Consider the following 17,346-nt stretch of genomic DNA (forward strand, 5'->3'; position numbering starts at 1 on the left):
TCCCACCCTCTGCCCCTTCAAAACCCTCAGATTGTTTTTCAGAGTCCATAGTCTCTCATGGTTCACCTCCCCTTCCAATTTCCCTCAACTCCCTTCTCCTCTCCATCTCCCCTTGTCCTCCATGCTATTTGTTATGCTCCACAAATAAGTGAAACCAAATGATAATTGACTCTCTCTGCTTAACTTATTTCATTCAGCATAATCTCATCATCACTAGCCACCAGGGAGATTCAAATTAAAACCACCTTGAGATACCACCTTACACCACTTAGAATGGCCAAAATTAGCAAGACAGGAAACAACAAGTGTTGGAGGGGATGTGGAGAAAGGGGAACCCTCTTACACTGTTGGTGGGAATGCAAGTTAGTGAAGCCACTTTGGAAAACAGTGTGGAGATTCCTCAAGACATTAAAAACAGAGCTTCCCTATGACCCTGCAATTGCACTACTGGGTATTTACCCCAAAGATACAGATGTAGTGAAAAGAAGGGCCATCTGTACCCCAATGTTTATAGCAGCAATGGCCACAGTCGCCAAACTGTGGAAGGAGCCAAGACGCCCTTCAATGGACAAATGGATAAGGAAGATGTGGTCCACATACACTATGTAGTATTATGCCTCCATCAGAAAGGATGAATACCCAACTTTTGTAGCAACATGGACAGGACTGGAAGAGATTATGCTGAGTGAAATAAGTCCTAGGCTATCTCTTACCATAAGACATCAGTAAGCAGTGATGATGGCAAAAGGCAAGAATCAAGGAGAAATAAAGGGTAAATCAGAAAATTGATATCCAAGAAAGATATATATACATATTAATTCAAATAACTCACTGTCTATAGTAGCATGCTTTATCACTTCCTGAAAAGTTTCAGGGATTACAGGGATATCCATGCTATCCAAAACAGCAGCCAGTTCATCAGTGGCAACTCGACCACTTTTTATCCTACAGAAAATCTTCAAGGCATTCTGGAATGCTGCAAAAATTCAACAAAAAAAAAAGAAATTATTTTACCATAAGATCCAACAGCTTTTCTTGAAGGAGCTAATTTTGTGTCAATAATCTACCATAGGAAAATAACATAGGCATAGGGTTTTCTAAAATTTTACTTGCAGGTAGGCATTTGCTCAATTCTGATATTCTTTGTAAAAAAATACAATTTTTGCTATTATCACTAGTGATATAATATTAGCAATAATAGCTGGTATTTACTGAATACCATTTATATGTTGAGCATTGTGCTAAAAGGTATGGGTTCTCTCAGTATAGCATATTCACCTCTTAGTTAAAACTTTTAACTGAAATAATTTCTTACCAGTGGTATAATCTATAATAGCAGGACAGCTTAAACCAAAATTTGAAAGCATTATTAATTGCTTAAAAATGTCATTTAGAAAAAAATAGTATAAGAGGAGAATGGAATAGATCACAAAATTTCTCTTTAGATTTTTTATCATATTACAAAGAATTGAGCAGTGGTTTAACCACTACTGAAAGAACTTCTATTTCTCCACAGAAACTTCATTTTCAAAAAAGAGAGAGAGAGACTTCATTTTCTTATGCTAACATAAGTATCAAAAGTACTGGAAAGAACACAGAGATAATTTTTCCTACACAAATGTCTTTCTTAAAACCTAAACAGATTGATACCTGGTCCTAATGCTGAATGTAAGTGCTCCTCAGACCACTGCATCCCTCAATTTAATTTGATAAGGAAACCCAATTCCCATAATCAATTCCAGAGAGCAAACCCACTTTATAGTCAGACCACATTTCTTGGAATTCAGGCTATAACAAGCATAATGATCCAAAAGATTTTAGATTTACACAGGAGGAAGAACTGAGCATTATTCATTTATTCAACAGTAGTTATTGATAAATGAGCAAAAGTGGCAGAGGAAGGATGCCTGAGAATCCTCTCCTCCATAAAAGCAATGAGAACACTGGCAAAAGTTGTCAGAATCAACTTTTCCCAAAACTCTGTATGTAAGATAAAAGAATTACAGCAATCCAAAGAGTGTTTTTTCAAGAAAAATGGCTGAATCTCAGTAATAGTGAATTTTGTGGCTTTTCTTAAAAAATATTTTATTTATTTGACAGAGAGTTAGAGAGAGAGCACAAGTAAGCAGAGTGTCAGGGAGAGGGGGAAAGAGAGAAGCAGGCTCTCTGCTGAGCAGGGAGCCTGATGTGGGGCTCGATCTCAGGACCCTGGAATCATAACCCAAGCTGAAGGCAGCTGCTTAACCAACTGAGCCACCTGGGTGCCCCAATTTTATGGCATTTTAACTTGTCATATTCCCATATCATCATCCCAGCTTCCCAGGAATATTTAAAACTGAGAGCCTATAATCATGCTGAAAAACAGTAGCCTGGCAGCCAATGGGAAAGAATGAGGTTAAATTTCTTCAAAGCCCCATTCCCTAAGAACAGTCATTATTAGACCTGTTTGGTGATTCTGTGGAAGATCCTACTTACAAAACTGTCCTTATTTTACCCGACTCAAAGCTTGCCCAGTGCAGATTATTTTCCCTGGGAGTACTCATTAAAAACAATCAGAGGCAATTAGTTAACATTATGACTGCCTGAAGTGGTACTTGGAATAAGCACCAGGTGTTATATGTAAGTGATGAATCACCAAATTTCCCTCCTGAAGCCAATATTACATTAGATGTTAACTAACTAGAATTTAAATAAAACTTGAAACAACACAAAGGCAGATTCTGAAGCCCTGGTCTTCAATGTTACTGCTACTCTTCCAATAGCATACTAATTTTAAAAAGTCAAATAAACCCATAACTATACAAAGAATAAAGATAAAAGCAACATAAATTTCCCATCCAGGGCATGCAAAAATGATGTATTTTGATTAATATCCTACTTGGATACCTTTCTATGTCTCTTTACACACATCAATGACTGTGAACATTTCACCCAAATAAAACAGTAGATACAGTCTACTATCTTTCCACTCAGAAATTTCTAAGTCAATAAAAGCAGCTGGAGCAAACAAAAGGCTAGCAAAGAGCTTAAAAGGAAAATCTGGGAAATATGATGTCCATAGAGACTTTTGAAAAGTGCTGACATATTCCTGAGCATCTAGATGGCAATCCATCTATGGCCACACATGGATAGGGCCATACCCAGGAAAACCTGAACAGGTCCTGAAATCTCACCTCTGGCTTACCTTGAGGATACACATAAGCAGGAAGTGAAGGCTAAGGAAGAGTTGAAAACTATCTGAGCGTGGAAGGCATGCCCCAGTGCATGCACATATTCCCTCTGGTTCTCTTCTACCTAATAATTGACAACTAATTTTGCCTTAGAAAGGCATCATAAAGATACAGCCACACATATAAATATAAACTATAATACAAAAATAAATATATATATAATATAAAAATATTAAAAAGTTATATTCATTGTGAAATTGTTTATAATACTATGATAATTAGAACCAATTAAATATAAAGGACTAGTTAAATAAATCATAGTATATCTGCATTCTTCAGATACCATGCAGCTATTAAAAAGTAATAGGCTGACCTACACTAACTGGCATGGAAAATCTTCCAACATATTATTTAGTTCAAAAAAAAAATCATGCTATACAATACTGTACTTGGCATGATCCCTTTGTCTTCAAGTAGAAGATAATTCTATTTTTCCCTTCTATTTTCTTGGGTCTCTTGATTGCTAACTGTATGCTTGATTTTTTCACTTGCCTCTCTAAGATTTAGGTTCTCTTGTTCTCCTCTGCCTAGTAATTGATAATTAATTTTGTCTTACAAAATATATAAGTATGTATACATACATATATATTCATAATTGCATATAAAAATATTCTAAAGTCAACATTAAATTAACAATCTAGGAAGGATTAAAGAGGGTCTTTTACATATTTTTTATATTTTGCTTGTATATTTTATAAAATAGCATATTCAAGGATTAGGCATATTGTTTTAAGAGGTAAAAAAAGGGGCGCCTGGGTGGCTCAGTGGGTTAAGCCGCTGCCTTCAGCTCAGGTCATGATCCCGGGGTCCTGGGATCGAGTCCCGCATCAGGCTCTCTGCTCAGCAGGGAGCCTGCTTCCCTCTCTCTCTCTCTCTGCCTGCCTCTCTGTCTACTTGTAATCTCTGTCTGTCAAATAAACAAATAAAATCTTTAAAAAAAAAAAAAAGAGGAAAAAAAAGAAACCTGGGATTTTGTTAGTCTTAAAACATTTGACAGTAAACAAAAATAAGGTCAAAATAGCAATCTGGGACTTGAAAAACAAAGGAATACATGGGAGCTAAACTTTGGCTTGAAAAGTAGGCAGCACTTAGGAAACCAAACATACATATAAATCTATAGTCAAGAAAAAACTTGGTTTTCAAGATGACTTAGGAGAACCAGGAGAAACCCAATGCTATAGGAGTTAAGCAAAATGCCAAGTAGGAAGTAAGGATTAACAAAAGAACAGCAAGCCAAGCATTATATCTATATTGCTAATTGCTGCATATGGTAGGCATTTAATAACATTTATTACATTAAGAAATACATAAACATTAAAGTTTTTCTAGCCTTTTGATTGCTTATCCAGTTATATGAAGACTATCACATGCATACATCATTGATTCTAAGAAAATACAGTGAGGTTGACTACAAAAATATGTAATCTCAAAGACTGATTATAGGAACTTGATCTTGCCTAATGGAAAAACCAAGGAACTGGTTTTTGTTGTGTTGTGTTGCGTTTTAAACCAAGGAACTGTTAAAATTAGGTCATGAATACTAGAGACATCAGACTATTGGAAGCACCGTTTCTATCACTAACATGAATAGTTCTTCCTATCACTTTCTTTGCAATTTATATGTAGTATAAAGTTGTTAGGAGTACAGCATCCTTTCTTGATCAAAACTCTTCACAGTGTAGGGATAGAGGGTACATTCCTTAATATCATCAAAGCCATCTATGAAAAACCCAGAGCGAATATCATTCTCAATGGGGAACAAATGAGAGCTTTTCCCCTAAGGTCAAGAACATGGCAAAGCCTTTGCCTTCAGCTCAGGTCATGATCCCAGGGTCCTGGAATTGAGCCCCACATCGGGCTCTCTGCTCAGCAGGGTGCCTACTTCCTCCTACCTCTCTGCCTACTTGTGATCTCTGTCTGTCAAATAAACAAATAAAATCTTTTTTAAAAAAGGGGGGGGTGCCTGGGTGGCTCAGTGGGTTAAAGATCACGGCAGGGATGTCTACTATCATCACTGCTATTCAACATAGTACTACAAGTCCTAGCCTCAGCAATCAGACAACAAAAAGAAATTAAAGGCATCTGAATTGGCAAAGAAGTCGTCAAACTCTCACTCTTTGCAGATGATATGATACTTTATGTGGAAAACCCAAGACTGCACCCCAAAACTGCTAGAACTCATACAGGAATTTAGTAAAGTGCCAGGATATAAAATCAATGCACAGAAATCAGTTGCATTTCTATATACCAACAAGACAGAAGAGAAATTAAGGAATCAATCCCATTTACAATTGCACCCAAAACCATAAGATACCTAGGGAGAAACCTAACCAAAGAGGCAACGAATCTGTACTCAGAAAACTATAAAGGACTCATGAAAGAAACTGAGGAAGACACAAAGAAATGGAAAAATATTCCATGCTCATGGATTGGAAGAACAAATATTGTGAAAATGTCTATGCTACCTAAAGAAACCTACACATTTAATGCAATTCCTATCAAAATACCATCAATTTTCTTCAAAGAAATGGAACAAATAATTCTAAAATTTATATGGAGTCAGAAAGACCAGGAATAGCCAGAGGAATGTTGAAAAAGAAAGCCAAAGCTGGTGGCATCACAATTAGAAATGGTGGAAATCACTTCAAGCTCTATTACAAAGTTGTAGTCATCAAGACAGTATGGTACTGGGACAAAATCAGACACACAGATCACTGGAACAGAATAGAGAATCCAGACATGGCCCCTCAAGTCTATGGTCAACTAGTCTTTGACAAAGCAGGAAAGAATGTACAATGGAAAAAAGTCTCTTAAACAAATGGTGTTGAGAAAATTGGACTGCCATATGTAGAAGAATGAAACTGAGCCATTTCCTTACACTACATACAAAAATAGACTCAAAATGGATGAGCATTTTGATTTTGATGGATTCCAGGAATCCATCAAAATCCTTGAGGAGAACACAGGCAGCAACCTCTTCGACCTCAGCAGCAGCAACTTCTTCCTAGAAACATCACCAAAGGCAAAGGAAGCAAGGCCAAAAATGAACTACTGAGACTTCATCAAGATCAAAAGCTTTTGCACAGCAAAGGAAACAGTCAACAAAACCAAAAGAAAGCTGACAGAATGGAAGCAGATATTCACAAATGACATATCAGATAAAGGGCTAGTACCCCAAACCTATAAAGAACTTAACAAACTCAACACCAAAAGAACAAATAATCCAATCAAGAAATGGGCAGAAGACGTGAACAGACATTTCTGCAAAGAAGACATTCGGATGGCTCACACATCACTCATGAAAAAGTATTCCACATCACTTGGCATCAGGAAAATACAAATCAAAACCACAATAAGACACCAACTCACACCAGTCAGAATGGCTAAAATTAACAAGTCAGGAAATGACAGATGTTTACAAGGATGTGGAGAAAGGGGAACCCTCCTACACCATTGGTGGAAATGCAAGCTAGTGCAGCCACTCTGGAAAACAGCATGGAAATTCCTCAAAAACTTGAAAATAAAGCTACCTACCACCCAGCAATCTCACTACTAGGTATTTACCCTAAAGATACAAATGTAGTGATCTGAAGGGGCATATGTCCCCAAGTGTATTTTATAGCAGCAATGTCCACAATAGCCAAACTATGAAAAGAACCTAGATGTCCATCAACAGATGAATGAATAAAGTTGTGGGATACACACACACACACACACACACACACACACACAATGGAATACTATGCCTCCATCAAAAGAAATGACATCTTGCCATTTGCAACAATGTGGATGCAACTAGAGGGTATTATGCTTACTGAAATAAGTCAATCCGAGAAAGACAATTATCATATGATCTCTCTGATATGAGTAATTTGAGAGGCAGAGTGGGGGTTCTGGGGGATAGGGAAGGAAAAAATGAAACAAGATGGGATCAGAAGGAAGACAAACCATAAGAGACTCTTAATCTCACAAAACAAACTGACGGTTGCCGGGGGGAGGTGGGTAGGGAGAGGGTGGTTGGGTTATGGATATTGAGGAAGATATGTGCTATGGTGAGTGTTGTGAAGTGTGTAGGACTGATAATTCACAGAGCTGTACACCTGGGGCAAATAATACATTATATGTTAATAAAAATAATTAATTTAAAAAAAAAGAAAAGAAAACTAATCTAGGGCATCTGGGTGGCTGAGTCAGTTAAACGTCTGCCTTTGGCTCAGGTCATGATCCCAGGGTCTGGGGATCAAGTCCCACACTGGGTTCCTTGCTCAGCAGGGAGCCTGCTTCTTCCTCTCACTCTGCCTGCGGCTCCCCTTACTTGTGCTCTCACTCTCTCTCTCTCAAAATAAATAAAATCTTTGAAAAGAAAATTAATCTAGCAGTTGTGTGCATCCAATGGAGATTAAAGAAAGAAAATTAGGTACCATGCAAGGGATCCACATTTTTCAGTGCCTTTTATGAAACAACTTATGTCTAATTTTTTTCAACCTAGACTACTGGGGGAAAATACTGAAAACATTCTGAAAGGGGCGCCTGGGTGGCTTAGTACTCAGGTATGTGCATTCAGCAAAGGTCATAATCCCAGGGTTCTAGGATGGAGCCCCACATCAGGATCCCCATTTAGTGGGAAGCCTGCTTCTCCCTCTCCCACTCCCCCTGCTTGAACACCTGCTCTCACTGTCTCTCCCTCTGTCAAATAAATCAAATCTTTAAAAAAAAATTCTGAAAAAATTTTAAATTCATATAACCACCCCACCTTAAAATCAGTTACAATCACAACCATTCTCTTCTATAATTTTGAAGAATCGTATTTTTTACCTGGATCCTGAGAGACCAAATAACAAACATTGTTCACAGCCTTAAGGAAATCTGAAAAGTCCAGCATTCCATTAACTGTAATAATGGTTCAAAAACAGAGTGAAAAAAAAACTGCATTAGCACACTAAGAATATGAGATAAAAATGCAAACTAAAAATGTGAATAGATTTAACTGATATTAGAATACCATAGTCTATACACAAGAGTAGTCAACATTAACATTAAATATAGAAATGTAAAAAGAAAATATACCAGAAAAAGTACATATTGTAATTATATAGTAGTGCGCCACAATAATAAGAATGATACATACTAGAATTAAACATACTGCAGTGATCTTTGCTCAAAGCTCTAATTATTATATTTGTAATTAGGTGCAAAAAAAATCATGCAACATGTCAATTTTATATAATGGTGTTAACGTGAAAGAATAGGATTGATTTCAATGCCCTCTATACCAGTGGTTTTGGGGGAGACTGTGGATCCAGTTGAAATTCTAATGAAAGCTTTGCCTCACACTGTTCCATCACCCTCTCTCCTCTCCTCCTTTCCACTCTTGCTCTCACTCTTGCTCTCATTACATACACATACACACAAAATACATTAAAACAAATGCACAAAATATTGCACAATATTAAACCAATCCTTACCCCCAAAAGTCATCTCATTTCTCAAGCAAAAATTAATGCCTATTTCTTAAAAGAAGAAAAGAAGATATCTAAATTATACAAATGAAAATGTCAGTAAGAATTTTTTGATTGGCTTGCAGGAGAAGTTGAAATTACGACTTTTTTGCATGATAACGCACAGGTCATGTCTAATAGCAACTAGAGCTGAAAACCTAGATTTACAAAGTGTGATAAAACACAAAATCAGGGCTCTTAAATCCCATTTTCTAGACAAGCATAGATCTGTGTCAAGGAACATCTGAATTTTTCAAGATTCTGCAAGTTAAATAACTATGAAGTCATTTACCTCTTAGTAAATGTGGCCAACTTTGAAAGAGTTTATCTATTTCAGAAGAAAATGATTATAAACCCAAAATTCCATTTAATATAATCTGACCCAAGTAATTTATAAAAGAACATTTCAGGGCTTCTGGTGGTCTGCAAGCTTCTACTATCAGAGAAATTGACAAGGCTTAGTTGTTCTCAGAAACTCTTTCTCTAGTATTAGAAAGTTTGTCAAGTTGTCTGCCTCAAAACTTCTTTTTCAGAATAATAACTTGAGAGTGGCTTCTCCTTCAAAAACAATGAAACAACTGCACAAATTTCAATCAACTACTTTGACTTGTTTTCTGACTTCTATGTGATCTAGGGTTAAACAAAAATCTTTTGGATAAAACATCAAAAACACAATCTATAAAATAAATAATTATAGACTAGACTTCATCAGAAGTATGAACTTACATTTTTTGAAAGACATTCTTCAAAAAATGAAAAGACAAGTCATACACTAGAAGAATGTATTTACTAATCACATATCCAGGAAAGGACTCATATTCAGAATATATACTTTCAAAATGCAATAAGAATAAATGTGTTTTTAATGGGCAGAAGATATATAGACAGCAAATAAGCACATGAAAATATGTTTAAAATCATTGGATCATTCAGGAAATATAAATTAAAACTACAATGAGATAATACCATACATCTATTAGAATGACTACAATTTTTAAAGGCTCACCAATTCTGGGATTGGCAAAGATAAGGAGCAACTAGGACTCTCATATACTGCTCATGGCAATGTAAAATAATTTAGCTGCTTTGGAAGCACAGTTTAGCAGTTTCTAAAAAATTTAAATATATATATCTACCATTATGACCCAATCATTCTACCACCAAGTATTTACCCAAGATACCCAAGATAAATGAAAACATATCACCACACAAAGACATACAAATGAGTGTTTATACCAGCTTCATTAGTAATAGCCAAAAACTGGAAACAACCCAAATGTCCACCATTAGTGAATGGATAAACAAATTCTGGTATATTCATAAAAGTGAATACTATTTAGCAACAAAAAGAAATAAACTTCAGTGTATAAAATCATAGATTAATCTCAATATAATTATGCTGAATGAAAGAAATAAGACTAAAAAAATGAGTACTTACTGCATGATCCCATTTATATAGAATTCTAGAAAATATAAACAATCTGTAGTGACAGAAGCAGATTAGTGTTTACTTGGGGAGTGGTGACAGGACTTGTGGAGAGAGAATGATGACTTACAAAGAGGTAGGTGAAAGAGGTACTGGGTTTTCACAATACATATGTCAAGATTTTCAAACTATATACTTTAATATTCTGATTATACCTCAATAAAACTATAAAATATGCAGATAATTTAAAACTCCACTGGTATAAACAATTATGATATACAACCATATCATCCAGCAAGCTCACTTCTGTGTATATATAGTTAAAGGAAATAAAAGCACTATCTTAAAGAGATATGTGCACTCAGCATTCATTGCAGCATTATTCACAATAGCCATGAAATGGAAACAGCCTAAGTGCTCACCAACAGATAAACAAAGAAAATGTGGTATTTATGTAACTATATATAAACCCATCTGATAGACTTTGGGGCATGGAGGAAATGGACAGATGTTTGTCAAAGGATATACATTTTCGGTATAAGATGAAAAAGTTCTGGGAATCTAATATACAACATGGTGACTATAGTTAATAATATTATATTATATAATTTGAAATTTGCTGAGAGAGTACATCTTTTTTTTTAAAGATTTTATTTATTTATTTGACAAACAGAGATCACAAGTAGGCAGAGAGGTAGGCAGAGAGAGAGGAGGAAGCAGGCTCCCTACCAAGCAGAGAGTCCAATGCGGGGCTTGATCCCAGGACCCTGAGATCATGACCTGAGACGAAGGCAGAGGCTTTAACCCACTGAGCCACCCAGGCGCCCCAAGAGAGTAGATCTTAAGAGAACTTAGTGTTCTCTTCACATACACACATGTAAAGTAGCTAGGTGAGGTGATAGATGTGTTATTTACTTGACTGTGGTAACCATTTCACAATGTGTATGTATACCAAATCATCATGTTGTATACCTTAAATATATACAATACACGCAATTTTGTCAATTATATCTCAAGAAAAGCTGGATGAAATAACAATTTGACATAAGCCATTTTCCTATGACATATGCATATCCTCTGACCAAGCTTCTTCATTTCTAGGAATCTATCCTATAAAAATATTTACACAGATGTGCAAGAATTACGAATAAGAACATTCTTTGTAGCATTACTTGTTACAACAAAAATTTTAGAGGTAATTTCACCATTAATCAACATGAGACCAATTAAAATGTAGCATTGTATGTTGGTCAATTTTCCATATAAGTAAGTATAGGTCCATATTGCCTTTTTAAATGGCTGTGAGTTATTCTATGGGATAGATCAAAAAACCAAAACAAATTGTTCTGAAAAATAAGCTATATAACAAATAATCTATATAAGTATAAATTATTTCTAATATTCTTACAGTTACAAGCATTGTTTTCGCTCCCATCAGACAAAAGATAGCTAAAACTGAAATTGCTATGTCAAAGAATATGAAATTTTTAAGGTTTTTAGTAATATTGGTTTTTTTAATTTTTTATTTTTTATAAACATATATTTTTATCCCCAGGGGTACAGGTCTGTGAATCACCAGGTTTACACACTTCACAGCACTCACCAAATCACATACCCTCCCCAATGTCCATAATCCCACCCCCTTCTCCCAAACCCCCTCCCCCCGGCAACCCTCAGTTTGTTTTGTGAGATTAAGAGTCACTTATGGTTTGTCTCCCTCCCAATCCCATCTTGTTTCATTTATTCTTCTTCTACCCACTTAAGCCTCCAGGAACTAGAGCGTATCATGCTTAGCGAAATAAGTCAAGCAGAGAAAGACAACTATCATATGATCTCCCTGATATGAGGAAGTAATATTGTTATTAGAAATCCAAGGCATGGAAAGTTGACTAACATATAATGCTAACAGAAAAAGGTAACAAAACTGTATGCATATGAGTCCATGTATATTTTTTTAAATTATGTGTTCATGCTTATGTATATACCACACTTACACACATACACACAAACACACACACTCACATGCTTAGGACAATCCTAGAAAAATATATGTAAAAATACCAAAGTTTGCCTTTATGTAGTGGGATTACACATAAGTTTTACTTTCTTCTTTATCGTCTCCTTACTTTCTTCTTTATATTCTCCCAGAGAATGAAGTTGTTTCCACTTTGAATAATTATTTTAATATAAATCTCCAAAAAAATCACCAAGAAAATTAATATATGGATAAATAAACATGTCAGAAAAAAATAGAACTGCTTCTTTAACTCTTCTAAAAGTTTTATTTATATCATTTTATTTTTATACCTTCTGAAAGCTGTCTAAAGTAAACACAAAAAATGACAGGATGATTTGGATAGATGGACAGATTGGATACATACGCACTATTGCAACTTGTCAATTCAATACTACTAGATTGCTTCGTAATATTCTATGGGCGGTCCATACCTCTCATAGGATCTTCCATCCATAAATCTTTTATAATGATAAATCCACATCTGATATTTGAACAGCTTAGTGCTTTCAACCTTAGAGTATTATTTTGCATTTATGTATACTGAATTTATTTTATTTCTGGCCACCTCTTCAACTTATCTATTCCATTTTTATTCTAAGCTTTTCTCTCCTCCCTAACAAGCTTAGAATGGTCTGTAAATGTAATCAATTCTCTATTATGTACTTCTTTGATTAAAGTACTGGACACTCACTACAAAAGAAAAATTACTTTTCTATGTGATTTTAAATGAAATTATTCAGTTTTTTATTTGCATTTCCTTGGCTACTACTGATAGAACATATTTTTATATGACAATTGGCTATATATATTTTCTTTTATGTGAAATACTTGTCCATGTATCTCACCCATTTTTCCATTCTATTACTGATTTGTATGAGCTCTTTACACATTCTATAATCGTTTGCCAGTTCTGTGAATTGCAATTATTCCCAAGTTTGTAACTTATCTTTTTACTTTAAGGTGTCCTTTGATAAATAAAAGTTCTTAATTTTAATATAAATATATTAATCTGTTCTCTTATACTCAAACATTTTGCCTTAAGAAATTTTCCCTATCCTATCCCTATCCTATGAAATTAGCAAAAATTAAAAGTCTAAAAATAACAAACATTGATGAAAGTATGTCATAATCTAATGCAGTAATTAACAATCCAATTATGTACTGAGGTTCAACTTTCAATCTCATTACCATAAATGTGCAAAAGAAGTTTTTACAACATATTATAAAGCTTAGCTTTCTTATGATTTGCAATTAATCTGACCAACATATCATTTATATCTATGTTTATAGACTCTAAAGTAATAATAAAAACATAAAACTTACCATCAATATCTATAGTCCTTAGAGCTTTTTGCATTTCTGAGTCACTTATAAAAATCTTCAACGTGTGATGGATCGTTGGCAGATCATTCACATAAATCTTACCACTCTGAATTTTGCTGAAAATTTTACAGGCCTTCTGAAGTGCTAAACACAAACCCCAAAACAGTTAATTATTTCAAATGAATAATTATCCTTATCCCTGCGACACCCTAACTCAAGGATAAACAACAATAATCACCAAAAGAAGAAAGAGGAGCAAATCTTTGTGTTCTAACCCTTTGCTTTAAAATGGATCTTCTGACTTATTTAGGTCTGTCTCAGGTGAATGGCCTACAAATCTGTAAGTTTCCTAAAGAACCCTCAGAAACTGTAAGAAAGTCATGCAAAATTGACATAATAAAGGCTCCCACAACTTTATCTGGGAATGTTAAATCCCTCTTCCATGCTCCTATATCACTTGGTATGGAACTCAGTCAAAGCTCTTGGTATTGTGACTGTTTGCATGTTAATAGCCCTCACTAAACTGTCAACTTCAAGGGGGGAAAGATTTTTTCATTCTTCAAGTGCCAGCGTCTAATTCAGGATAGATCCTCAAAAAATGTATGCAGAATTCAATTTAGTTCAGTGGATACATGTAGTATTCAGAAAAAGAGATGCAAGATAACAGTGCTAAATACCAGAGAAAGACTAAAATATTGTTAATAATAGTTTTATTTTTTTTTTAAAGATTTTATTTATTTATTTGTCAGAGAGAGAGCGAGCGAGAGCGAGCACAGGCAGACAGAGTGGAAGACAGAGTCAGAGGGAGAAGCAGGCTCCCTGCAGAGCAAGGAGCCCGATGTGGGACTCGATCCCAGGACGCTGGGATCATGACCTGAGCCGAAGGCAGCTGCTTAACCAACTGAGCCACCCAGGCGTCCCTTAATAATAGTTTTAATAGGGTACTGGAGATGGAAACCAGGTGTAAGTAAACTGGGAAGTAAATATGTAATTAAGTAAATATGTAATTAATTAAATATGTAATTAATATGGGAAGTAAATATGTAATTCTTCTTCTTTGAAGAAGCTTCTTGGAAAAACAGAGTATAAAGTTGACATAGTCCTGGGGCATGTGGGTGGCTCAACTGGTTAAGCATCAACTTGGTTTCCGCTTATGATCATGATCATAATCAAGTTTAAGCATCGACTTGGTTTCTGATTATGATCATGATCAGGTCATGATCTCAGGGTTGTAAGACATAGCCCCAAATCAGCTCCAAGCTCAGTGTGGAGTCTACTTGAGATTCTCTCTCTCTCTCCTTCTGCTTTTGTCCCTCCCCCACCTTTCTCTCTCTCAAATAAATAAATAAATCTTTTTAAAAAATTTACATAGTCCCTGAGGAAGTAGAAAAAAATTGAATGAAAGAAAAATCAAGAAGTGAAAGGCCATTTTCTCCAATGAGAAAATAAGGAAGGCCATGGATGTTTACAATCCTAAGAGTTCTCCCCACATGGGAAATGTTTTCCTCTTTTCTGTGTCTATATGAGATGATGGATATTAACTAAACTATTGTGGTAATCATTTCACAATATATGTAAGTCAGGTCAATATGCCGCACACCTTAAACATATACAGTGCTTCATCTTAATTATATCCCAATAAAAGGGGGAGATAAAAAATGCCTAATACAGGGGTGCCTGGCTGGCTCAGTTATAAGAGCATGCAACTCTTGATCCTGAGGTTGTGAGTCTGAGCCCCATATTGGGCAAAGAGATTACTTTTTTTAAAAGGCCTAATATGATGACCAGAGTTAAGGTAAGAGGGAAAATATGCCAAATGACTCCATAAATACAGAGGAGAGACCCAAGATATGGAAGAATTCAGTGTCAAGAAGTAAAGAGTACTATGATTCTTAATATTAAGATACCAAGGACTAAATCCCAGTAAAATCAGTGACTCCAATGCTCACTAATACGTATATTCATTGGATGTAATATCCAGACTTTTTTCCCAAATAATTTGAACAAGATTAAGTACATATGTTGTATTTTGCCTATCTCATCAATACAACAGAAGACATTCAAGAATACTTAATATACTTATGCCTTGCTCACAGGCTACAGCATTTGCCATATCATGTAATATTAATTGATATTATATGCCATTAGGAGTAAAGAAAGAGATACTAACTCTATTAAACACACAATCAGGAAATTAATTCAAGAAATTCTAGAACCTATTATTACCACTTAATTCTTGTGAGTATAAGTTTCTTTGAGGTACTTCATTATATAATGTCTTGTAGAGGCTAGAAATCATTTCCCTTTTCCTGTCAAAGAAACAGCCACATTAGAAAGCAGCACAAAAATAGAGCAAAACAGCGCGTGTGTGCGCACACAATATTTATGCCATTTTTCCATTAAAATATTAATAAACCTATCAATGGTTTGAGAGTCTCCAGTGTCTTACTCCATAAAAACCTTTCTTAACTGTCCAAGTGATAGTGAATTATATATTCTTCATCCCAGAATACCCCCGGTGCTTCTTTTAGGTGCTCTATGGAGCAAAATTTACCCTAGTCAGTAAGTAGTGCCCACCACCCACAATCATTTGGCTATTACTCTTAATTCAAGTTACAGCAAATTTTCAGAGTTATTATAGTAAGGAAAAACAGGAATATCTTTAAATAGCAAAGAATCCCAGATTCCACAACTTGTCTTAAAAATATTTTGAAAAAGTGATTTATCTAATCCCATAATGCATAAATAACTGAAATCATAAACTGTGTTAGAAGAAATCTCAACAGTCCATCTAGTACAAGACTCTTGCACAGATGTGGAGACTGAGGCCCAGGGATACAAAGTGAATTGTACAAGAGCCTAAGCTAGCATGTGAGGTCAGTAAGGACTCAAGTCCAAGTCTCTCATTTCCATATACAGTGGGCTCAGCTCTACATCACCCTTCCTAACAGCATAGTCTTAGTTTGCACAAACTATTTTGCAGTATGCAAAATATGTGGAAAGAATGGATGATTCCAAAAAAGAAAAAAAAACTCAAATCTGAATGCAATATTTAGGGTAAAAAATACAGTGACTTAAATACCGAATAATTGAGGAAGATGTACAAAGGGGTGGTAAAATCTTCTGAACGCTGTACTGATTCGGCAACTTGAATAAAGAGTTTTCTTTCCTAGTCATCTTCTCCTTTGACAGCTTCACTGAGGAAGAGGCGATCTAGAGCCAAATACAAGAATGTTGATGCCTGAGATCACAGACCTCTTAAAAGGCAGGCTCCTCATATCATATCTAAGCTCCTCATTGATGTAAAATTGTTTTTCATAAGGAAATTAGTTTATATATACTAAAATTTGAAATAAACTATACAATATTCTTTTGCAAAGCCACATTTTTCTAAGCATGCAACTAAATCATCTCCTAATTAATATTAATATTCTGTCAATTTATAATAACTGATTTTACAAAACATGGCAAATCTATGGTACAGTAAAGACAAGACCATCAAATTCTAGACTATACATATAGGCTATGACTATATGAGCAAAACAGTTATTTAAATAATACAGGTAGTGGGATGCCTGGGTGGCTCAGTCGGTGAAGCATCTGTCTTTGGCTCAGGTCATAATCCCCTGGGGTCCTGGGATCAAATCCCACGTCAGGCTCCTTGCTCAGCAGGGAGCCTAGTTCTCCCTCTGCCTGCTGCTCCCCCTGCTTTTGCTCTCTCTCACACACACAAATAACAAAATCTTTAAAAAAAAAAAAAAAACCCACCACCACCACCAATTAACATAGGTAGTTATGCTTTTTTTTATTTATTTTTTATTTTCAGCATAACAGTATTCATTATTTTTGCAC

General features: G+C 35.3%; 1 protein-coding gene across 1 annotated transcript in view; it reads right to left on the reverse strand.

The window, feature by feature from the left end:
- EFCAB13 (EF-hand calcium binding domain 13) overlaps positions 1-17,346 on the reverse strand; it is a 98,801-nt gene that overhangs the window by 58,919 nt on the left and 22,536 nt on the right. The window contains exons 4-5 of the mRNA XM_059379097.1: positions 16,577-16,707; positions 15,721-15,803 (exon numbers count right to left, since the gene is read on the reverse strand). Coding sequence (XP_059235080.1) covers positions 15,721-15,803; positions 16,577-16,707 — 214 coding nt within the window. The remainder of the gene's footprint in view (positions 1-15,720; positions 15,804-16,576; positions 16,708-17,346) is intronic.

Source organism: Mustela nigripes, chromosome 16 (genome assembly GCF_022355385.1).
Source record: "Mustela nigripes isolate SB6536 chromosome 16, MUSNIG.SB6536, whole genome shotgun sequence".
Taxonomy (NCBI): Eukaryota; Metazoa; Chordata; class Mammalia; order Carnivora; family Mustelidae; genus Mustela; species Mustela nigripes.